Genomic DNA, 26,067 nt, shown 5'->3' on the forward strand with positions numbered 1-26,067 from the left:
TCACAGAGAAACACAAAGAGGATGAACTAAAATGGTGCATAGTAGAAAAAATAAAAACCACAATGAGAGGTGGGAATTTGGACATTAAACGTAAACAGAGGGAACAATTCTTCATGTCCAAATTCCGTACATATACCCATGGCCTGAATAGCAGAGAAGAGTGGGAAAGACTGGTCAGATAATAGTCTACTACCATTGAAAGCTCCCCTAGGCGTACCCTAGGTTTTCTGGAAAGATGTTTGTTAGGATGTCTTAAGAATATCACACCAACTGTTAAAACCAGTAAAACCATAAGAGATATAAATTGTATGCACCTAAGTATGTATATTTGTCTCCATAAAAGATATAAAATGTATGCACCTAAGTATGTATATTTGTTTGCATATAATGATGAATTCTGCAATTGGATTTTATACAAATATGAATATGTAGAAATGCGAAAGGGCCAACATTAGGTTTGAAATTCACACATTGGGTTCTCTAGATACCAAGTACTGACAAATATAGAAACGATTAATTTCTATGTGCTTTAATGTATCCATGAGAATGTAAAAGGACACTTTGTTGTGATAACCATGAGCATTTTTTTAAAATACACATCTCCCTCATCATCTTCTATACAATTGGTTTTTACAAATTGTCACCTCCTAAATTTTATTATGCCAAAAATAATATATTCATGCTCTAAGTTCCACGACATGAGCGCTCCTTAAACGCATAAATATATGTATAAGGATTTATGTATGGAAATGTATAGCAATACCATTAGCGACACGTTTTACCAGCAAATAAATTTAAGGCAGACAATCTCGAAATGATTAAAAGTAGGCTCATGCTAACCGATGTGCGGGAGCCCCATATAGAATCTCTATCTAAATCAAAACCACATAGAAATGTGAAAAGAACTACCAAAATGGCGCGATAATAAATAGATCAAGAAATGATAAAAGTCCTCGAAACAAAATAACACAATATAGTGTCGAATCTATCCCGCTTTTTCTCTAATTTGATAAAAACAAACGACTAGTAAACAGTGAAACGCGTGTTTTTATCATAAATCAGTTTCGCTATATAAGTGGGGTCCGTCTTCATTTGTATGCATATTCATATGCGATGGGGCGGTAAAAACTACCAAAATGGCGGCCCATCAATGTGCAAGCTCGTATAATCACGGCTCAGGTGTCGGGAATTGTTCAATAATGCAACACCCTCCTTACATATAAAATGACCCGCGCTGCTCTGGCCCTTGATCTGACACTGGAGATCGGGTGACCAGGCAGGCGGCACGCTGCTCCGACCGCGGAGGTAAGACATATGGGGCTAAAGGGCAGGCGCGCGTCTTAGACAATAATCAGACGCCTATCCACAACGCGGCATTTAGACCGATCTGTTTATGCCTAACATGGGTCCCTACAATTCGGCACTCAGACCATTCGTACAGCGCTTTAAATGGGTGCATTTTACTACCTTAGCCCCTACTTAATATACTTAATATGCTTTGTGCATATGTCAGTTTTATTGATCTATCTGTAAACTGACTATTACTAAAACGTCATGGTGTGCCTCTAACTAAGAATCCATATTTGGGGTTCGTTTTCATTGCGAATTTTAAGTAGCTAAAAAAAAAAAAAAAATTCTTCAAACAGTGCGATGCTTAATACCTGTAGACCATATCTACTGTTTATTTAGAGAAAAGTACTGTTTTCAATTTAAATAAGAAGCATTCCGTTCTAACTATGCTTCTGGTATATGTCAGTTTTATTGATCTATCTCTGAACTAACTATCATTAAAAAGTCATGGTGTGCCTCTAACTAAGAATCCATATATGGGGTTCTTTCTCATTGCTAATCCTTAGTAGTTAAAATTGCTCAAATAAACAGGGTGACGCCTAATACATGTACACTATATCTACTGTTTATTTAGAGAAAAGAACTGTCTTCAATTCAAATAAGAAACATTCCGTTCTAACTACGCTCAATTGAAACTGAGGAGTGGAAAGACGCCCTAAAACCTACTGAGCTGGCAATAATCTCAGTCTTCTGACTTATATGCAGAACGATTTACAACGCCACGATCATAAATACAAAGTAAGCATGAAATTTCAATGTCCTGCGAGTAGCTCAATAGTAGTCGTTTGTTCATATAGAAAATATTCATAGAACGTATACCACTCTATCACTCTTTATTCATAGGTTGATCAAGGAAATACAAAGACCCATACTAGTGGATAAGGTTACTCTATCCCAGGATTAAGACTGGTACCGCTAATTGAAAACTGCGAAAGATGTAAGAAATGTGTTACTTGTAATATAGACACCATTAGAATTCCCAAAAAACTTTTCTGTAATGTAACTTAAAAATTCCTCACTGAATGTATACTAATCTATTGTCCATATACTTTTTAGATTCAAGAATTTTAATGTAGTCCTGAGGAAGGTGTGCCATCGATCTAAAACCCCGAAACGCGTCGACATTTTTGGCTACTTTTAACTTTTTTATATGTAATTGTGATGAAGTGCATTGTAATGTGAATAACTATGATCTGTGTAACCTCTTATGTGTATAATTTTTGCTTATACAATGCTATCTAAGCAAGTTTGTTTCTTTTAATAAACATGATTTTAATGATAATTTAGTTTTCTTGATATAAATTGTGGGACGTATAGTATACATTTGAGGACAGGAAAGTTCTGGTGTCTTACTCTACAAAGTACATTACACTCATATCTAAGAACCACAGAAAGGAACCCCCTTTTTTTTGGCTATAATATTTCCCAGTCCTTTCTGGGTTTGTTCAGGGAAAACTCTCTCTTTTTGTCTGATTTACTAGTACAGTCAGATATACATAACCACACTGTAGACTTTTGTGCAATGGCATTTTGATTCTGCATCTTCTCATGGCTGCCAACTTCAAATTTGTCCACTCCTGAAAATGTGCTCATATCCCTTATTGTACTCTTTCGTGGACAAATGTGTGGTCATTTCTTGTAATGGATAATATTGCAGCATCCATTATCAAGTAAGAGACAAGACTTTGGGATCCCTTTATAGATTAAACTCAGCTGAATATCTTGCAGGCAATATCAAAATATGTGTTCTAGGGATAAAATAATAATTCCTAGATACAGCAAATAACACATACACCTCTTTTTAATTGGAGTCACATAGTATTCATACTTGCAAATAGACATTAGTAATCAATCGGTATTTTTCAACTGCTACCTGGTATATCTTTCTGCATTCCTTTTAATAGTTTTCCTACAAAATATTGTAAAGCTCTGCTTGATTTGTCCTACATTGGCCTCAATTTAGTAGTAGTCTGATTTACGTGGGATGGATATTGTGGCCAGAAATAAGGTCTCTCTTTTAACATAGCAATGTCTGCCCTTCGTGAACTTGTCATTATAGATAATGGGGTAACCCAATAAGTCAAGACGGACCTGGGTACAATACGGAATACAAAGGTCGTCCGTGACCAATTTGTCATGAGTTGAATTCAAATATAGACACTCTGTGTTGTGTAGAATACTACAACACTAACAATCGATATCTCAACGACCTTTCTCATGCATGCACTCAAAATCCTATTATTGAATACAAGTATTAAGGACCCACACAAATATTAGCGCCAAACGGACCAAAATTATTCAGAAAGCATTTATTAGTTGATTTGGGCAAAAAGTTAAATAAATAAAGGTTGGTGAACTTGTGACATCACACACATTTTGAGGATCTTTGAGTGTGTTTTTGAAAGGGCGGAGGGTCACAACATTGATGTAAGACATAGCCAGTCATCTCTTGGAACCACCCAGAGGAGCATTTGTTTCTCCCTATCATGCTAGTGGGTGTATCATTCTGCCTCCACCATGGTGGTATAGACAATGCTCCTTCCAGAAACTCCCAAGTCTTCCCCACCCTCCATTGCACAACCCGATCCTCACTGGCCACACCTGTAAATATTTAATCTGGTTTAAATAGCTGTGTTACAATCCTGGAAGTAGAAAAACCTGTGTAAAGAACCTGATAAGTCTGTGTCCGGTGGGTTATTCCCCATTCCGGGGAATTTAACTCATAATCCCCTTTAACTCCAGGGGAGATACTAGTGGGTAATTACAGCCCCAATATCTCCTTGCAAAGTAACTGGGATTTGTAAAGAGTGCCTAAGTGTAGCATTTTGAGGGAGTAAGCACGAGTCAGAGTAGAAGCAAGTTGTGGTACACAGAAGTAGAAATGAGTAATGTGAGTAAGAGTTAGGAGTAAATTGGATAACGAAGAAGTAAGTAGAAGAGTAGGATTGATATATAAGTTGTGGAATCTTTGGACTGATGACTTTCTCCTCCAGCACGTCCATTGGCCATTTGTTGTATACATGGGTAGCAATGTTTGCCACTGAAATAGTGCATGAAAATAAGTCAGAGGCTCGCCAATAGGATCGTTTAGTCCGAGAGGATAGCTGATAGGCTCCTTTAGGCAGAGAGTGTGGCTGATAGGCTCCTTTACTCAGTGATGGTATCTGATAGGCTCCTGTAGTCAGAGAGTGTGGCTGATAGGCTCCTTTACTCAGAGATGGCATCTGATAGGCTCCTTTAGTCAGAGAGGGCAACTGATCGGCTCCTTTTGTCAGGGTCGGTAGATGTAAAAATGTTTCCTTCTGGATCAGTCCTTTGGATGCAAATCACTTTAAATTATTACAGCTGTGGAAATGATTGTCTAATTTAGAGAAAAGCAGAATAACATTAGGGAGAGGATGCGGCGTTACTTTCAGAGCAGGGGGTTTGAAGCTGGGGAACCAGGTTTGTGTCTCGGCGTCGGCTCAACATCCTGTGATTATAGGCAAATCACTTAATCTCCTCGTGCTTGCTGAAAAATGAATGTGCCCTTGTGTAATGTAACTGGTGCTCATGTAAAGCGCTCCAATGCCTTTGGATTGAATTTGCGCTATATAAAATTTTAAAGAAATATGTAGTTGGGAACAACTGTGTGTATGTAGTTGGGAGCAGTGCTCCACAGAGCCGCAGCATCCCCTCAGAGGGAAAGGGGATGCAGGATATACAGTGATGGTTAGCGGAGCTGAACTGGCTCCCGGTGAGCCAAAGGATAATGTTCAAGTCTTTGGGCATTGTTTTCAAAGCACTAAACGAATTTGGACCTAAACCTCTGCAGAGCAGGTTCGGATGATATTCACCGGCACGCAACTTACGATCCTCCTCAGCCAACCTGATCAAGATCCAGAGAATAAAGAGATCTGCAATGGGGGGACGAGCGTTTGGCGTGGCAGCCGCCCGCCTTTGGAACTGCCTTCCCTTGGAGTTGAGGCAAAGGCTGGACCTATTGTCGTTTAGAAAGAAAGTCAAGACCTGGCTCTTTCCTAGAGCATAATCTTTGTCTCCGTTACACTGTTTACCCGCCAGCATATTACTAGTATCTTAGCGCCAGGATGCCCGTGGGGTTACAGCGCGCTTTATAAATGTCGATACAAATGCAAATGCAATGTGCACCCCCACACAAGCTAACAAACTGATCCAAATCCATTAGTGTGTATTGGATATTGTGCTGACACTTGATTTGCCACACAACCAGTCCTCCCGCTGTGACATCAGCCCCGCCTCTCCCTAACCCAGCCCTACGAAAAAAATAATATGATAATAACATTGTTATTATCATTTTATTTTTCCTGCTCGGAGAGCAGTGGGGCGACGCTCCTCCGCCTTAGCAGAGGAGCCGCCCCTGGGAGGAAGACTAAAGTGGCCCAACCACCACACCACAAGACGAAATTGAAAATGCTAATTAAATTACATCAGTTTTAGGAGCATATTAGAGTGCAGAAAATTGCCCAAATTTTATCTGCCTTTGACTGATAAATGTGACATCTATGGTAATAAATCAAACACATTCAGGCCCATAGGCCAGTGTAAAAAAGTATGTGTGTTTTAGATCTGCTCATCCGGACACCCTATGGCTCTGACACTATTAATGAATATCGTGACATACTCAATTATTTGAAATGGCCGTATTAAAGATTGTGCTACCTTTGTGTTAGGGGTGAGGCCTGCACGATCTGCCTAGATACTAAACTGCCCACACTTAGGTGAGCTGAGAAATACACTTTCGTGGAATCAGGCAGCTTCACTGCCTCCTGCAGCTACTCACCCCACTCACTCACCCACTGTGCTACTTAGAAGCACAGAAGTGCTGAATATGAACCAGCAGAGGTACTATACCTGTTCACTGAGCCCCACTTTAACTCTCTTCATTGCACCCCAGAGGGTGCTAATGAAATTGGTGCCTATGTTGTACTAGTCTACACCACCACAGTCAATGTCTGCATGCCATTGCTAACCATATTTCTCAATGTTTGGACAATTTTGATGTAATGATTCAATTGTGCTGTTTGTTGTTTTAGGCTTTTGGTATGGTATTGAACTGGACAAACCTCATGGCAAGAACGATGGTTCTGTTGGAGGTGTTCAGTACTTCAATTGTCCTCCCAAACATGGAATTTTTGCCCCACCATCGAGGGTGCAAAGGTGAGTTAAAAAAATAGCTGCTATGTAGATTTCTCTTTGTATATTTCCTTGGTTACTTGCTTTCTTTGGTGTGTTTTTCAATTCCTTATAGTTCTAAGGAAACTAATTGTATTTGGTTTTCCTGTCATACTGTGGAATGTTATTCATAGGTTATTGCCTGCTCGCTTGCTTGACTGAATTACTGCAGCCAGATAAGCGAATGCTCAATCGGATGACCAGGAGTTTGGAAATGATCGGCCTGTTTTTATTGCAACATTTCTAACACAAGCAGACCATAATAAAAAATGATCTTGTCCTCGCTAGAGGAAGTGAACTGGAACTGCGTTAAACTGTCTTATGGAAAACATAGAAGCTGGCTAGTTAAATTGTATTGTCTGTTTAAATAAGTTATTTCAGGAGTGCAAAGAGGTGCCATAGGCCTCTCTTTGTGTAAAACTCTCCAAGTGGTCTAGTGAAACGTGAAGATGCTGGTGGTCAATCAATCAGGACACTTATAAAGCACACTACATACCCGTGAGGGTCTCAAGGCGCTGGGGGGGAGGGGTGCTGCTACTGTCGAAGAGACAGGTCTGAGGAGTCTTCTGAAGGCCAGTAGGTCTGGGGAGAGCTTTGTTTGCGTGGATGAGGAGCTTGAAGGTTATCCTCTTGTTGACGGGGAGCCAGTTCAGGTCTCTCAGGTGGGGTCTGATGTGGCTGCAGCGGGGATGTTGAGGATCAGATGTGCCGAGGCGTTCTGGATGCGTTGCAGTCATCGCAGGAGCTTGGCAGACGTTCCTGCGTAGAGGACGTTTCCGTAGTCCAGTCTGCTGGTGACGAGGGCCTGGGTGACTGTTCTTCTAGTTTCGGTGGGGACCCACTTGAAGAGCCTGCGGAGCATTTGGAGGGTGTTGAAGCAGGAAGAGGAGATGGCGTTGACCTGCTTAGTCATGGAGAGGGTGGAGTCAAAGATGACCCCTAGGTTGCGTGCGTGGTCGTTGATGTCAGGGCTGTTCCTAGTGTTGTCGGCCCCCAGGAGTTATCCCAGGCTGAAGGGGTGGAGCCAAGGATGAGGACCTCCGTCTTGTCCGAGTTCAGCTTCAATCGGCTGTTCCTCATCCATTCGGCGATGGCCTTCATTCCTTAGTGGAGGTTGGTTTTGGCGTTGTGAGGGTCTCTGGTGAGGGAGAAGATCAGCTGGGTGTCGGCGTAGGAGATGATGTTGAGGTCGGGCTGTCTGGCGACGTGGGCGAGGGGTGCCATGTAGATGTTGAGCAGCGTCGGGCTGAGCCCTGGGGTACTGTAGCCTATAAATAAATCACTGGAAATCGACTTCAAATACCTTCCTATTAACCATTCATTCGTTATGTTTAAACGTCACACATCAATGATTCATATGTCCTCAAATATGTTCTTAAACCAAAATGTAAGCACTTATAATATTTTATTTGTTAAAATAATTCCTTATTTTTGCATTTATTTTCAAGAAAGAGTATATATAAAAAAAATTCAAACAATAATCATAAGCAAAATTACAATTTTAACACAATTCGTTTTATATTGTCCGAGCATGCATTAATACATAAACAAAGTTAAAAAACCGCATAGAAACATAATCAGTAAAAATTGCCTCTACATTACCCCACTTATTGCTTAAGAGAAACAGTTCTAATTCTTTGATTAGATACCAGTCTAATCCAAAGCCCTATATCCTGTCAAAGGGATGCTGGGTACTAGAATTTCTATATATCCCACTGTCCTTCGGCTCTTATGGATTGTATCATAGGCGTTGACGCGTTTCGGTGGTTAAAGCCAATAGATATGGGCCACCTTCTTTAGGACAATGTTTCATGTGGGGTCTCTTTTGTCATTAAAAAATATTTCTGTACAAATAAAATAAACAGACAATAAACTTTACATAACCATGTGTAATGTCATACATTATACATCCTCCTACCATCACTAAGAACCCTTTCTTAAGATGCATATTCCTACCTGGAAAATGACCAACATACCCCTATTTCTGCTCTTATTATATGTATTTGTGCATTCAATTACAGTTGTTGTTTCCACAAAGCATACCATTCAACTGTACATGTAAAGTCGGTTTACATTTCATCACCAAACCTCAATCTTTTTGATAGGAGAATTTACAGCTTAATTCCATGACATAATTATATCAACATCAGTCTCTTGAAAATGCCTCTACATTTTTCTATAGTCTCTGTCAACTCCACAGCTTAAAATATATAATGTGCATTACATTTTGGTAAATGGGGGATCATGTATACCCACATTCTTTCCATCAGCATAACTACAAACAACTTCTTTCCTTATACTAACCTTCTCGGTTTCTACTTAGTTTCCTGAAGTTCAAATTCTGCTTTTAAATTAGAAGTAGATGTTCCAGTAGATAGTGATATCTCTAATTTCACAAGAAAGAAAGAAACACACTGCTTCAATCTATTCTACATATAAAATATTTATATCCACTAATACTACATTGGCCAGAATAATTTACCTTTCTTCCTGTATATTGGAGCATGAGGTCCTCCTTTTCTTATCCCGTAGTCTGGTTGAGATAACCTTTACCAGCCCCTTGGGTCTTTGTTGATACAGCACTTCCTCCTTCTCTATACTTTTTTTACGGAGATATAATCAAATAAACTTCCGTAAGCTAATCTATATGTTTAAATATGATTAATTCTCACTCTTAAGGGTTTTGCTGTCCCTTACCTTTTTTTCTATAATGATGTACATACTCCCATGTCGTATATTAGGAAGCACGGAAACACCCCGATCTTTTTTTGAACTGGTACACCTCGTGGATGTTCTCTCTCAATTACCCAGAGTATGTTTTGATCTATGGGTAAACCAAACAAATATCACTATAATGAGTGCTTTTTTAAAGAGATTTTAGTACTTTCTTTTGACTTCCTACAGTACCATCCGTCTGACCTGCTGTATTATTGGTTCCTGAATTAGATGGTTATCCCTTATTATTCTTCCTTCAGTTTTCTATCTACTCGTTCGCTAATTCTCAGATTTACTCGAGGCTTCTTTAAAAATCCATAACCTTGTCCCTCATGTCCCCCGGTCTATCTGTTTATTACGAACCAATTATATTGGTATTCTTGGGGTCCCTCCTGTATCTAGGATTTTCTACTCCCATCCTACCTGATTTTACATTGCTTTGGTCTACTTGCATATTGCCTATTGATTGTACTCTCAGAATCGGTTCAGATATCACTTATTTGTTCACCGACTCTATGCCCCTGAGCTGGTTATATTTGCATTCGTTGTGCCCATATCTTAACTTACATCTGCGCTTAGAGTCCCACCCTTCTTTTCTAGCTGCCCCCGGCCTGCTTGCCTCACATATGCCCATTAAAATTACAGACCCGGTTCAACTATCTCTTATATAGACCCCAAATTCAAGGCCCGCATCTCCCTTCTCCTCACCTTTTCGGCGTAACTGCTTCCGCCTCACTCCGGATTCCAATTGAAATATATCGCTTTTCCGGTATGATATTTATATCCGGGTTTGCGTTATTAAATATCCCTAAACTCGCGAGAAGTCAGTACCTCTCCTTACCCCGTGATTTTCGTTTGCACTACAGCAATACATCAAAACCAGCATGGATTCATTGCGCAAGTCTGGCGGCCCTGTTGGTTCAGGATACTTTCATGATCGCCTTTGCCAAACTCTCATAATAAGAGATACAAGCTTGGGTCCATACTATCTAAACTACAGACTTTTGTTTGTCAGTAAAGAAATTATTTTAATCCCTCTCCTTACCCCGTGATTTCCGTTTGCACTACAGCAATACGTCAAAACCGGCATGGATTCATTGCGCAAATCTGGCGGCCATGTTGGTTCGTGATACTTACATGATCGCCTTTGCCAAACTCTCATAATAAGAGATACGAGCTTCGTCTATATTGTCTAAGCTACGGATTTTCGTTTATTTGTCAGTAAAGACATTATTTTATTATTATTAATATGCCATATATCAATGACTTAGTATATTGTTATGATTTGTGTATTCCCTGTTACATGTAGTTATATGTCCACACATTAGGACCACAGCCCACCTAATTATAAATATATTCCTCCACTTTATAAAGCCCTGGGGTACGCCGCAGATGATCTCGGTGGCATTGGAGCGGAAGGGAGGGAGGCGGACGCTCTGAGTTCTGCCGGAGAGGAAGGATGTGGTCCAGTCCAGGGCCTTCTCTTGGATCCCGGCGTCGTGTAGGCGTGTTCTTAGTGTGAGGTGGCAGACCATGTCCAAGGCAGCTGACAGATCCAGGAGGATGAGGGCTGCTGTTTCTCCGTTGTCGAGCAGAATCCTGATGTCGTCGGTGGCGGCAATAAGGGCAGTTTCAGTGCTGTGTTTGCTGCGGAATCCGGACTGGGATGTGTCCAGGATTCTGTTCTCCTCGAGGTAGCGGGTCAGTTGTTTGTTGACGATTTTCTCGGTGACCTTCGCTGGGAACGGGAACAGGGAGATCGGTCGGAAGTTCTTGAGGACCTTGGGGTCCACCTTGGGTTTCTTGAGTAAAGCGTTGATCTCGGCGTGCTTGCAGCTTTCCGGGAAGGTTGCTGTCTCGAAGGAGATGTTGATTACTTTCCGGGGATGGGGTGCGATGGCTGTGTAGGCTTTGTTGAAGATGTGGTGAGGGCATGGGTCTAATGGTGATCCAAAGTGGATGGTGTCCTCGTCGTTGATGCTAGTCCAGGAGAGGCGGCGGTTGGTGCGGGTGGTGGTCGTGGGGGCGGTGGTTGTTGGGGCGGTGGTGGTGTTGAAGCTGTCATGGATGTTGGCGATCTTGCGGTGGAAGAAGGTGGCCAGTGAGTAGCACAGGTCTTGCGAGGGTGGGATGTCGTTCATGTTGGAGCTGGGGTTGGAGAGTTCCTTCAGGATGTTAAAGAGCTCTTTGCTGTTGTGTGCGTTGTTATCTTAGCTTTCTTTGAATGAGGCCCTCTTGGTGGCTCTGATGACTTGATGGTGTCTGCGAGTGGCGTTCTTGTGGACTGCGTAGCTGTCCGGTGTTCGTTCTCGGAGCCAGTTCTTCTCCAGTTTTCGGCATGTTTGTTTGGAGGCCTGGAGGTCTTCATTGAACCAAGTTGCTTTCTTGCTGGTGTGACTGTTGGAGGGTTTCTTGAGCGGGGCGAGGATGTTTGCGCAGCTGTCAATCCATTATCTGAGGTTGCGGGCGGCGGTGTCCGAGTCGGTGGAATCTGCGGGTGGGCTCTGGGCGAGGGTGGTGGTAAGCTGGTCTTCGGTGACTTTGCTCCAGCAGCGTCAAGGCATCTGTTGGGTGCGGTGGTGGGCTTCCTGAAGGTGAAGTGGATGCAGTGGTGGTCGGTCCAGTGGGGATCGGTGGTGTGGTTCAAGGTGACATGAGGGCTTTCGGTAAAAATGGGGTCGAGCATGTTGCTGGCCGCGTGGGTGGGTGTTGTCAAGAGCTGTCTGAGTCCGAGGTTGACGATCAGGGTGGTGGAGTTGGTATCGTAGTTGTTCTTGAGGTGGAAGTTCAGGTCCCCAAGAGGATGTGGTCCATGGAGGCGAGGGCGTGTGTGCTGATGAAGTCGGCGATGGAGTCGCTGAACTGTAGTCGGGGTCCAGGGGGTCTGTAGACGAGGGTTCCTCTGAGGGTGGTGTTGGGGTCGGTGTGGATCTGGAAGTGCAGGTATTCGGCGGTGCTGAGGGTGTCGTCGGTGTTGGTCGAGACTCTGAGGGTGTTGCTGTGGACAATGGCGATTCTTCCTCAAACACTGTTGGTACGATCCCTGCGGGTGATCTTGTAGTATTCCGGGATGGCTATGGCAATGTCGGGATCTGAGGTGGGGTTCAGCCTGGTCTCCGTCAGGAAGGCGACGTCTGGGGAGGTTGAATCGAGAAGGTCCCAGAGTTCGGCAGCGTGTTTGTGGTTGGAGCGGGTGTTGAGGAGGGTGCATCTGAGGTAGTTGGGTTCTTTGGTTGGCGGTTTGGTGGGCCGGATGCTGGTGAAGCTGCAGTTCCGGAAGGTGAAGGGTCTTGGGGTGCGCTTTGGGGGTGGCCTGGTGGTAGGAGTGTTCTCGTCCGGGGTTGAGCGTGTGGAGGGTGCTGGCATCGTAGCGGAGTCGGGCGTTCTGCTGTTTGCAGGGGCTAGGGGTTCTGGCGCGGTCCAGGCGCGGACAGGCGCAGACGGGCTTGCCTTAGGCACGCCTTTGGCGCGCCAGTGGCGCACCCACTGCACGCGGCCGCACAGCGACCGCCATTAGAAGGGGAGGTGGGAGGATGGAGCAGCTGGGAGGGGGGAAGGACGAATGGGTGAGCGGGGGGCAGGGCCGCAGGGGACGCAGTGGCGGGAGAGCGGGAGAAAGGGACGGCAAAGGAAAACAGGCAAAAAGGGCACAGAAGTGACATGGGCAGAAGTGGTCACAGAAACAAATAAGCAGAGTGCAAAAGTACAATGAGGGATACAACGATAACAGAACACAATGAATACAAGAAAACAAAAAGCAGTGAAATCACGAGGCAAATAAGCAGAGTGCAAAAAGTACAATGAGCTGAAAAGCGGTCTCAGAATACAATGAATACAAGAAACAAAAAGCAGCAAAATCACGGGGCAAACCTACGGCCTCGAACACGCAGCGGCAGCTGGGCTACGGGCACGTGCACAGTCAGGTGGAGCTGTGCGGCGTGGGGAGCGACCTGCCTGAGATCAGGGTCAAGGGTCACTCTCACTGCTGCGCAGCGGCCGCCATAAGAAGGGGAAGTAGGAGGGAGGTGCAGCTGGGAGGGTGGAAGGACGAATGGGCTAGCGGGGGACGGGGCCGCAGGGGACGCAGCGGCGGGAGAAATGGACGGCGAAGGAAAACAGAGGCAAAAAGGGCACAGAAGTGACCTGGGGAGAAGCGGTCACAGAAACAAATAAGCAGAGTGCAAAAGTACAATGAGGGGAAAAACGGTCACAGAATACAGTGAATACGAGAAGACAAAAAGCAGTGAAATCACTAGGCAAATAAGCAGAGTGCAAAAAGTACAATGAGGTGAAAAGCAGTCACAGAATGCAATGAGTACAAGAAACAAAAAGCAGTGAAATCACGGGGCAAACCTACGGCCTCGAACACGCAGCGGCAGCTGGGCTACGGGCACAGTCAGGTGGAGCTGTGCGGCGTGGGGAGCGACCTGCCTGAGAGCCGGGTCAAGTGGTACCTTTTGTATTGAGGGACGCTGAGGCCGTGTGCTGGCCTAGTCTGATCACTCCAGGCTGTACCCTGTGCATGCACTGTGTGCATGGGCAACTATTTGGACTTGCCTCAGGGATTGCCGGCACTGCAGAGATCTTCAGGTGGGAGCCTACTCATGCAATGCCTGCCTCTCACCGCTTCCCCAATGCAGAATGGCTGGGCATAGAAAACTGGCTGTCCTGTTTGTGGGGGACTGTATCTCCTTGGGCGGTATGGTCATTTTTGGCAGAGGGCGAGAGTAGTGCTTAATGTACCTAGGCCTGGACTGGTAAAGACCACTCAAGTGTCTCCTTAATGCAGAGTTACAATATACTTCAACTATCTCAGGATTGTGACAATTAGCTGGTGAGGCTCAGCTGTGTACAATTAATTGTTGTGAAGGCGGTTTTGTGGGCTGTGTGATTTTGGTTTATGCGGCTAGATCTCATAGGTGCCTTTTCATCATGGGCAAGCTGCCGAAACTGCAGTTTCTGGTAGGAGGGATGTTGGTAGGACTGAAGAAAATTCTGCTCACCAGACAGAGGTATTACATGGCACTTCTGCCTGTGACATTCTCCAAGACGTGAGATCAGGACGGTATGCCAGGAGTGGGTACCAAGCTGGATGCACTGTTTTGTAAAGTCAAGCATGCAGAGAGATATAGCTGGAGTGGATAAGCATGATAACAAACTGAAGCAGACAGAGAAGCGTATCTATTGGCCCTGGAGGACTTTGGTTGTACAACCACCTCGCAGTCGCACACTTTCATTCACAAATGATGGCCATGGACGCCGCAACGGGGGATTTGGAGGGTCATTCCAGAAGAAATAAAATCAGGATTCTTGGAGTTGAAGAGACCAACTAGATTCCAAACATGGAGCCCTTTGTAGCACAGTTACCTCGGGATCTCTACGGCAGCACCTTCTTTTCTGGTTATTTTAAGGTGGGACATGCATCTTCGCAGTGCAGCCATCTCCCATCAGGTGCCCTGAGCCAATTATAGCTGGTCTATGACAGACACTATGCTTCACTTAAATATTGAGAATAGTGAAGTATAGGTTTCCTGGATGAGGATCATTCCCGACTTCACTACATCGGTACAGATGACGAAAAAGTATTTTCAGGAGTTTGAGAAGACAAAATGCAAATGTGTAGTAAAGTCCATTCTCTTTCGACCAAAGCTGTTGTTGACCTTTGAGGTAAGATCCATTTTTTTTCGGCAAGATGGCAGACACTGCCCAAAGTTCACGGAACCAGCCTCCAGACAGCATAATAAATGTGTTTTTCTCCTAAAATGCGTATTATGATGCCGGCGGTCAGAGTTTAAACCAGCGGGTGAATCCGACCCGGTTCCGTCTGGCTCAAGGAGCCCGTCGGAAACCGCTCATAATCCCTTAAGGATGGCGTCTCTGCCGTCTAGATTATGATGTTCGTTTCTGACAGCCAATCCATATCGGCATTTCCGACATAGATTGGCTGTCAGAAACTAACTTTGGGGGCCTCTAGCAGTTCCCCCTGACCCCCTGGCCCTCCGCATAGGTCCCCCTAACATCCTTGCACTGTGTGACAGGCACCCTCAGGTGTCTGCCACACGGTGCACGCATGTTTACAAACTTCCATTGTTCAATGGGAGCTTGTGCTGCGGGCGATTTCAGCCCACTGCCGAAGCTCCCATTGAAAAAATTGAAGTTTGTGACAGCACCACGTGCGGTCGCATCCTAATGGGGTTGTCGGAACCACCTACCTATGGTCGGGCTGTTCCTTCCCAGAAACGGTGTCGGTCAGAGGCAACTCCGACCGATAGCGTGGTCGGGCTCAAAGTGTTTTCTTTCATGTGTTGGTAAAACAGACCAATTACTTTATTGTATAACTTTGTATTCAGCAATTCTGTTTTTAAAGAAACAAGCCTGTTCAACATGTGTACAAAGTCATAAAATCCTGTAAGGGAAACTATAATAAATGCTTAAAATCAAGTGAACTCTCACTGTGAGCATGTGAGTATGGAACTGCACTGTCACTTAACAGAATACAGGCCATCACCCCCCCATGACCCTTTCAGTTTGTCTCCTTTAAAAGGAAATGTATAAGTGTGAGTAGATGAGTGGCATGAGTTTACATTTTAAATCTAGCCTTTCCTATTTTATATGCATTGCTGGCCCAATTGAAACTAGAACCTGCTAATGATACTTTTTATGTAAATGATTATTTGTCAATATTTACGTAATTTGTCTGCTTAATTCTAGAATATCTGGTTCCCTGGATTGCTTGACAGAAATTCCTGCAAATAAGTTGAATCATTCCTTTCCAGGTAATTGCACACTGTTTTCTACTTGTTTTTCTTAAGCACAGACCAATGCAAAGACCATCTTTGAACGTAAAATATTATTTTCAGCCATGTATTAGTGAAAGCGTAAGCCACATTAAGATTGTCCTCATCCATAGAAGATTTCCTGAGGGTGAAGATGGCGCCTATGAGGTGCTCCTCATATAGCACTTAATGCTATTATTTTGCTGTTAAGCACTAAGAAATGGTGCTCATTTTATTGACCTCGGAAGGATGAAGGATTGACTCAGCCTTGTGGGGTCACACACAGATGTCGAGTGAGCACTTATTTCACTGAGCCATATTTTTGCCACATATACCGCAACCTATGTTTACACCCTGGAACCAAGCATTTATGGAAATTCAGTTTGAATTGTTTCAGCTTGTGAGGAAATCAGGCCTTTTTAATTGTGTTTCCTTATTTAGACAAAACAGTCTTTCAAACAATCACAGAAATAAAAATAAATGTCAATCCAAATAATTAAATTCACAAATTAAAATTAACTAATCTCAAATGCAATAAAAAAGTGCCGTAGATCAGTTGCCACATGTAAAAAGTGAATTTGCATTAAAGAATCCTGTTTTAAAAATTGTCGACGCATGGATAAAAAACAGTCCATCAGAATATTGCAACAGTTTGTTTGCAGTGTAAAGAAACTGTACTTCTTTTCCCTACGTAATTAAAGTACAGTGTTGCTCAACAGCCATCACTTATGGAAGGGGCGGGTTCCCCTTTTTTGTGGGGTGATCTCTGCACTGAATCCAATGTAGACTGTTGTCATTGGCCTCTATTTTTATGATCAACCATTTGCTGGTTGTTCAGCTTCACTCTACCCCTTTAGGCAGTTTACATCTAAAACAGACTTGTCGGTAGAATATTCATCTTTCTTGGCCTTTCTTCTCAGTTTTTTCCTCTCCGTTGCTCGGTTGGCCACCACACCCGCCTTTGTTGAACAATGCTCTTCCTGCTGTGGTTAAAGATAAAGAAAGCTAACCATGGCTTGTGCACAGTTTGCTTCCTGGCATCACATCATAGCAGAGTACCCTTGATTCGAGACTGACTGGCCATGTTTTATTCCATATTGAGCCACCACTGCAGGGGCGTTTCTTCTTCCCATAGGCACACGTCCAAACCAGACCGCCTCTGTGTTGGGTGCAGGACTAGAATGTTTTTAGACCAAGTGTTTTGTTCTTCCCTGAAGCTTCGTGCATTGCTAGATTACGAAGGATTTTGTGGAAACTAGAAAGCTGTTGATTATGTTTTTTAAACATCATTAACATTCGTATCTTCACAGAGCCAAATAAATTCTGTGAAGTTGAAAGTGTTTTTCATATTGTGTCGATATTGAAAATACCTAGAGATTGGGGTACAATGAATCGTTTGCTTTTGGTCGTCTTGGCAACATTTTCAGAAACAACTGTGTGACTATGTTTGAACCAGGAATCATTTTTTTTTAATTTTTTCTCATGAATTACATTATTATAGATGGCTTCCACGTTAAGCAGTGATTAAGAGCACAAGTTTTGAAGCCTATTTCTCATTGCTCTAAAGTCAGTATATTGGGTTACCCACTTCTCTAATCAGTTAAAGTCAGAGCAACAAAGAGTCCGGTGCTTAATTTGTAAAAGTGCCATGGCTGTCGTCAGGAGGCCTCTGCAGCTAGCACCACCCATTGCCCCTGCCAGCACTGCTGGAGACTGTACAAACACACCTTCAAACATCACACTCAGATTATTCCAGGCCCCCACAGCTATAAGAATGACCTGGGAGGCAGGTATTAGTCATTTTAATGTCTAGTGAATTAATAAACAACTGTTGTTGTGCTCATCTCTAACAAACACAAACAGCGCCACCATGTAACAGACAGTCATAAGGCCCGGTGTTGACAATTAATAGTGTGCCTACCGGGTGCAGTCGCCCCCCATTCCCATAAAAGACATGAAACAGGTTGTTGTCATTCACCGCGTAGTCTTTTATTTATTAAACTTAAACTTCAAGCAGTGACATTCATCTTTTATTCCTCTTGATTGAGGTTTAAGGTAAATCTTCAAAATTACTTGCTTATCAACACATATTATTAGATAACCTCAAAGTTATAGATTGCCATTATATTTAGACCCCACTCTCCAAGGGGGCCTTTTGCTTGTCCTTCGGGCTGTGCCAGCAGGCCACAACCAAAATAGCCTGCTCTCCTTAAGTTGACCGCCCTCCGGTCAACAGAGCCGCAGGTAAATAATCTGTCACTACTGGTGACCAACATACCGGGGTATACCCCCTCCAATGTTTATAAACCGACACCCCGTCATACGGGTAGGGCAGGAGTGGTCAGGACCACCAGCAGGTCAGTCCCGCCTCTCCCGCCAGCCCAGAGTCCCACAACGACTGCTTGCCCTTTTCCATGGGCAGCCAGTCCATACCAAAAGGGGAAGTCCACACCCTTTTCTTGCCTGGGACCCCGCCGTTCTCTTCCTTGTTGCAGGGATGGGTGGGTGGGTAATTCTTCTGCTGGTCTGCTGCCGCCGGAGCTGGAAGAGGACAAAGAGGATTAGTTCAGCCTCCCCCGGGGCTTTGTACCCTCGGGGGAGGGACGGTCAGCCCTGCCTCCCTGACGTCGCATGCTGGCTCTTTACTGCCCTGATTGGCTACCACTTTTTAAAAAACTTCCCTGCTGGCTCTGCCCCCGGATGCCACTAAGGGCGCCACGCCTCTAGGCGCGGGTGTCGCCGCTCATAGTGTGCCTACCGGGTGCAGTCGCCCCCCATTCCCATAAAAGACATGAAACAGGTTGTTGTCATTCACCGCGTAGTCTTTTATTTATTAAACTTAAACTTCAAGCAGTGACATTCATCTTTTATTCCTCTTGATTGAGGTTTAAGGTAAATCTTCAAAATTACTTGCTTATCAACACATATTATTAGATAACCTCAAAGTTATAGATTGCCATTATATTTAGACCCCACTCTCCAAGGGGGCCTTTTGCTTGTCCTTCGGGCTGTGCCAGCAGGCCACAACCAAAATAGCCTGCTCTCCTTAAGTTGACCGCCCTCCGGTCAACAGAGCCGCAGGTAAATAATCTGTCACTACTGGTGACCAACATACCGGGGTATACCCCCTCCAATGTTTATAAACCGACACCCCGTCATACGGGTAGGGCAGGAGTGGTCAGGACCACCAGCAGGTCAGTCCCGCCTCTCCCGCCAGCCCAGAGTCCCACAACGACTGCTTGCCCTTTTCCATGGGCAGCCAGTCCATACCAAAAGGGGAAGTCCACACCCTTTTCTTGCCTGGGACCCCGCCACAGGGCGAGTAGCTTACTGGCGGGCTCGCCCTCCCCCGACCTACCAGCCTTCTCAGTCGGCACCGCACACTTGTTCATGTAAGCCTGGGAACCCTGGACCCATGGTGCTTGCGGATCAACCCCCGCTCTTACCAAAACATGACAATACACAGCTGATGGCATACTGGGCCATCCATCAGCCCTTCCCATAGGCTGCAGGTGATGCTTTTCGATCCTTTCACAGTCATGCTTGAGCATTGAATCTATCTCTTTAGGCAGTAGTAACTCAATTAGTCACTCTTATCTTTCCAAGTGAGAATCATATACTTCTGGTATAACGGAAGAACTACCTTAGTGTTCCACGTTCCCCTGCCTGGAACACTTGTACCGTTCGAGCAGAATTCTATACAATTGCTACTATTTTTAAGAAGCGATATAATTGAATGGCGTATTCCCGCCTTAACAATTTCCTCGGCTAGTACTAGGTCAACCTACTGGCTTTACCGACGCTGTTGCTCCTTAACGCAACTAGCAATGGATCTAGGGAGGGGCTTTTAGCCCACAGAATTACTCATACAAGGAACCATAATTACCTTGTGTGTCAATTCACTTTCTAGCGACCCAAACTACGACATTAGGACTGTTGGAAAAAGATAAAGGTGATGCGAGTGGCATGCCGTATGCCGTCCCGAAATTTCCCCGGAGTATATTCATAGTGGTGACTTAGCTGTGCAATTCCACTGTGATAAGCGAGGTTTAGAATGAACACCACACGTCCATACTATATACTAGGAGCCAACCTGTCTTGTCTGGCAATGTAGATCTTCCTAGCGCAAAGGGTGCCATTAAGGGGGGACGGCCCTGACCTAAAACACATACCTCTGTTTTCAAAATTAAATGCAATTGGTTCTCCCTAGATTGTCCGATTTCCTTTGTTTGGTTTTCTAATGAGTGCGCCACTGAGTATGAAACACGGGGAGTCAACAAGAAAGCCATTCACCGAACGTGACCTGGACCTTTCAGAAAGGCGCATTAGACAAATTTTTTTTAACAATTGCTGGATACTATGAGTCATGCAAAATAGCTGTCACAGTTTAGCAGGGAGCCTCACTTAGGTATACAAAACATGCCAGATAACTGACTTATGCAGACGGATAGGTGGGGTGATGCCGGGGGGCGAGGCTACCAGGGAGGGATTTAGAACGCCAGTCTTTATTAAGGAGAAGAATTTTTTTTTTTTTTTTTTTTGAGTTCGACTGATTACTGCAGAGCTTTAAGGAGGGCATTCCAAATAAGGCAATATATGGCGAGGTCAGGCAGGACCACAGGTTGCCGTGCCTGCTTGAGATATGTATCAATTATGTTACTTCAGGGAGTGGCATCATGAGAGCTGCTGCACACCTGTAGCATATAAAAAACAGGCTCCAAGTTCATGTTGAACCACCTAATAAGGACTAATAAGCCTACCGAGGTCCTCGTGTGTCTGCCAATTCCTGACTCAAGGGATATGATTACCAAAGAAAACATGGATTGGAGTCGAAACATCGGTAGCAATAACTCGTCCCGGTTTCCCCGGTGTAACCGAATAATAGAATGCATAGCAATACTGAACTTGAAACTGGGAAACAATGGAATCCTTTCACCTGTTACGTGATTGTTCACCCATTTGTAATGAATCGGATAGCCGTGAGCCTATGGGTACTTACTGTGCCTAATAAATTGTCATCTTACGCCAAGACATTAAATGACACCAGGAAAAACGTTATAATAATGGCAGTTATAAACATTTGCAATATTGAGAAAAAGTCTACTGCTATGCTGCTGTAAAGGGTGTCTAACCGCCCGTTAGTTCTGGTCATGCAACCTGTCTTAAATCGCTAGTTATTGGCATTATGCCCCAATGTTTTCTTAAGCTGCTCTGTTATGCTAAATGTTTCGCATCATATATTAGGTATCAGGTAAAGGCTGCCCCTAATCTTACCCGTACACCTCCAAAGGTTCTTTCCAATCACCGTACTTTGTGATAATGCTTTATGCTTAATGGTTTAACCAAGGGCGTATCCTTTTTTTTTTACACAAAAACGCAACTCATTGTGCAATAATAAGTGGCAACCTTCACCGAAGTAATTCATACATCGTTAAGCGAACACTATTAATAAGATCCCCCAGATCACACATGATTGTTTGAAAGTAGGAGACAAGGCAGATAAACAGTTCACCGATTGTGTAGACAATACATCAGCGTCACGGCCTTCCTCTACTGAGGAACATTTCAAAGGTTCATGGCAAGTGCCAGCAGGCCCCTTACCTTATCCATATTAATAACTTCCAGGGCCCCGCAGCGCGGTCCATCCCTGGCAGAGTTACCTACCACTCGGTAACTCCCCCAAAAAATTCATTTTATAGGTATCCCGGGGTAGGGCCGAAAGGTCCGGGACCACCAGCAGGCCAGTCCCTCCCCTCCTGCCAGCCCGGTGCACATACTAAACCCCCTTCTCAGGGGAAAATTCAAGTAAATCCGTCCCTATTTGGAGTATCCCCATTTCTGCTGCAAGAAATTACGCCACCTTCTGCCTTCTTGCCCGGGTGGGGAGTGGTTGTGCGAACCGGAGTAAATTGCTCCTGGAGCTCGGTGGAGAGAGATCGGACTGTATTTATTTATTTTATTTTATCTTGAGAGTTTTATATAGCGCGGACAAGATCTTTGCAGATATCAGAGCGCTTTACATAGTAGGGGTTCATGAAGGAGGATAGATTACGGGTAAGTCAATAAGGCTAACAGTACAAATGGTGGCCAAAGGAACAAATATGCCCTTCCACGCACCCAGACCCAGTAGCGGGCCGCAAGCGCACCATGTATGCATCACAATTAAGCTCGTGACACTAGACTGGGAGCTGCAGAAGTAATCAACAAATTGCTGCGCATCTTGAGAAAACATTAAATATGCACTGCAAATCTTAGGCTATTCGGCATTCATGGGAAATCTTAGCGCATGTATTTAGGTCACTTCAATTGAAACCTGTAGTGGGTTGTTTATCTCATTTGTAAATCCTTAGCGTGATGTGCGCTTCACTCTTGCTTATGGAGTTCTCTTCTTTATTACGTCTTGCCGGTGTCGCGCTGAGAAGGGTAATACTTCCGGGTTTTAAATTCTAACATGCCCTTTCCCACACGCTGTAGAGAGCCGGAAAGATAACTAGGTTTGGTCCGGCTGCGTGTGAGTCATGACAAGAAATAATTGAATTACGATTCAGAGGCAACAGCCGTGCCTCCTCCGACTGAGCCCAATACTAAATGTGTCTTCTTGCATGGACCTGCACTTAGGCGCAACAGCCCAAGTTCTGTAGCTTTAATTTCATGCATGCTTGTGCATCTAGTTACGTGACTGAAAAATTATGTGTGTGCTTCGCTGCTCTAGGGCAACATAATTATAGCAGAAGCATTTGAAGCTCTCCACAATAATAAGCTTCTCCTGAAATAGTCAAGAGTGAGCTGTACGTGCACCACTAGCGTATACCTTTTAAAAAACCTTTTTGAAGCACACAATAGAAGAAAACCGCGACAGTTCAGCTGGAGACGTAAATTAAGTTGTTGATAGTTAACACTAAGGATGCAAGTTGTAAACAAAAAAGAACACTTTGCCTAAAACCGGCATAACCAGAAATATTCGTCCTTTGGTTACTTTAGGACGAAGAGTAACAAAGCGTTGCTTTGGCAGCTCTGACTATGATGATAGTTTCTCCAAATAGGAGCCCGAATATAATTCTTGCCCAAGGCCCCCAAAATGCTTAAGATGAGACTGGTTGCTATCCCAGCCCAAAGTTTAAAGCAAACGGTCACAATTGCCGCTTTGCATCAAGTAGTTTAACGATTGTTTCAAAATTGTTTTATTGTCGTTTCCCCTGTGACATCAGCCGTGACTGGCGGGCCCATGTGATCCGATCCTCTGCTATCTATCTAACATTCCCCCTCGGTCATTGCATAGCACAGAGGCACTGGTGCGCTACCTAAAGCACGGGAGGAAGCCTGCCCCTTATCTAACCCCCGGGTTTTAAATTCCACAGCCATCGTCTATTTCAGGTCACACACGGCCACCGGCACTTACTACCAACAGATGTTGGTTATGGCTGCCCTGAACTGCAAGAGACACTGAATATCACAGCTGCTGGGTGGGTGGGGTGTTCCATTAGTAGCAACCATGTGGCCGGCAATTCAAAGCTAGGCAGCACCCGAAGCAGCTTAATTCATTTATCGGTGTGTTAGCCATACTCGGCCCTGTAGGTAGGACACGTGGCCATTGCTGACAAGTAACATTTTTTAAAATGCCTGCCTTCTTCGAAGGGTATTTAACGCACAAAGGTAAGGTCCCTCGCGACAGAGCTTATTCTGTTCGAGGACCACATGTCATGACAAGTCGATATATAGCTCCTGGCCCCCGAGGGTACTGGCGAAGAAATATCCAATAAGGAGACAAAGGCTTTGCAGGGTATTCACAAAATTAGCATTGCTGTACCTATCCATATAAGACCGGGTATCAAGCTTAACAATTTCGTTTCAAAAGGTAGATAGTTTAATAGCGACCCCTGGTGGACACAGACTGCGTAAGTTATGATCGGTTCTAAAGTACGTGCTACCAGATGCATCCTTTTTCACGGGCCACAGTCATTTTTATTCATTGTGTGTAAACGTGAAAAATATTGCCGTATAAATCAAAATCTTGTTCATTTTACGCTATTTTTTCAATCCTAGAGCGCCTCCGCCCCGCGCATTCGTGTGCTCACCATTCCGTGCTCTGGAAACGGATTTGACCTGACCTTATGTAATGTTACTGTCACTCTTGCGAAGCGCTTCAATACCTTTGGGTCAGTCGAACTCGCGCTTTATAAAATTTGCCAAAACGTAAAACCAGCATGGTGTATTGTAACTAGTGCTCATGAAAAAACGCTCCAACAATTAAATCTAACAAAGCGAAAGTGCATGACTACTAAATTTAAATTAATGCGTGGTTCTTAACCCACTAACTGTAACGATCCCTGTGTTTAACGCCTGCAGTTTTCATACCCTTTGTCATTGCTGTCCCCGCAGTGGACATCTTCCGAAGTTCGCTGGCCGGACTCTCCATGACTGTATTCCCTTCTGTGAAGCGTGTCCTCGAAGGGAAGGAAAACAGAAAAAATCGATTAGGGCTAAATAATCTCGCACTACTGACCGTGTACCGCTGCTGGTGCTCGGTGAGCGTTCTTCGTAACCAACATACAGACATATACTAACACTCGCCTAATGACTACGCTGTGAGGCCCTCTCCTTTCCTCCACGTGCAGTAACCCAGCTACCACCTTAATTCTTCTGCTGGTCTGCTGCCGCCGGAGCTGGAAGAGGACAAAGAGGATTAGTTCAGCCTCCCCCGGGGCTTTGTACCCTCGGGGGAGGGACGGTCAGCCCTGCCTCCCTGACGTCGCATGCTGGCTCTTCCCTGCCCTGATTGGCTACCACTTTTTAAAAAACTTCCCTGCTGGCTCTGCCCCCGGATGCCACTAAGGGCGCCACGCCTCTAGGCGCGGGTGTCGTCGCTCAGTGCCAGTGCCAAGCATCATAAACTACTGGCTCAAATTGAGCAGTGCAAAGACCTGAATCCAAACTCTTTGCTCGGACTCAACAGAACATTACAGGTGTATTTGTAAAGCGCACGATTACCCGAAGGTGTCCTGGTGCTGAATAACAGATGTTTATTATTACCCAACTCAATGGTACTCATTTTATCGACCTCAAATGGATGAAAGCCTGAGTGGAACCGCCAGGATTTGAACATGTGACTATGAGGTCAAACACAGGCCCCTGCAGTGGCTGCTTTAGTCCACTGAGCCACCAGACTCGATCCACCACCATCATGAAGTTCTAGAGTTCCGAGGAAGTAGTGGTGTGCGGGTGATACTCCTGCGCAACCAACCGCTATCTCCACCTTCAGTGCAGGTCTCCACAGACCCACGCTGACAGACACTCACAGGCTGAGCTGACGAGCAGGTTCTACAGAGCCAGCCAGTGCTGCACCGTCTGACCTTGCCCAAAACTTTGGATCATGGGAGCTAGAGAAGTGAACAGAGGGTGGCTAACCAGGGTGATGGGAGAGCCTTGCAGGACACTGTTTATGCTAGAGGGTTGTGGGGATAGGTGGAAGGATTCAAGGGGAAAATCTGATCAGATGAAGGCACTTAGCTCTCTGTAGCTCTTCTACCCCGCAGCGGATCTATGAGATCCATAGAGTCAGCTAAACTGAGCAAGAGGATTTGGTGAGCCATGTGTAAAATAAATGTGTACATGGGTATTTGTGTGGAGTTTTATGTGACCATAGACATTTTCAGCTTCACTTTTGGTGTCTATATGATGTCACTTGGAAGCCATGAGTGGGAAGCAACCCTGATATTGACAGCTACCCATGTATAATTCTATTTGTGATCCCAGTCTGAGTAATGACTGAGTCCATTTGGGCTGCTTTTGAGTCCTGCTCAATACTCAGTGGTTATAACATTACAGTAGTGTGCGGTATTTCCTGGGTGTGCAATACCCCATCATTAGGAGTTTTGGACCTGGGATTTAGATAATACTTAAATGCCACATGCTTTGCCATGTCGCTATCTGTGCACCCTCTAAATGTGCTTTTTCTGTGCGCATAATTTGGGCCAGGTTTTGTCTAGAGCCAAGGGTGTGCAAATGGCCAGGGGGGTGCAGTATCACCAAACCA

The 26,067-nt window shown here is 44.6% G+C and overlaps 1 protein-coding gene across 5 annotated transcripts in view; it reads left to right on the top strand.

Moving 5' to 3' along the window:
* The window catches only part of CLIP4 (CAP-Gly domain containing linker protein family member 4), a 303,168-nt gene that overhangs the window by 259,699 nt on the left and 17,402 nt on the right, over positions 1–26,067 (top strand). For all 5 annotated transcript variants that reach the window (XM_086926149.1, XM_086926148.1, XM_086926150.1 and 2 more), the window contains 2 exons: positions 6,405–6,528; positions 15,970–16,034. In XM_086926149.1, coding sequence (XP_086782275.1) covers positions 6,405–6,528; positions 15,970–16,034 — 189 coding nt within the window. The remainder of the gene's footprint in view (positions 1–6,404; positions 6,529–15,969; positions 16,035–26,067) is intronic.

This window comes from Lissotriton vulgaris, chromosome 6 (assembly GCF_964263255.1).
Source record: "Lissotriton vulgaris chromosome 6, aLisVul1.2, whole genome shotgun sequence".
NCBI classification, from domain to species: Eukaryota; Metazoa; Chordata; class Amphibia; order Caudata; family Salamandridae; genus Lissotriton; species Lissotriton vulgaris.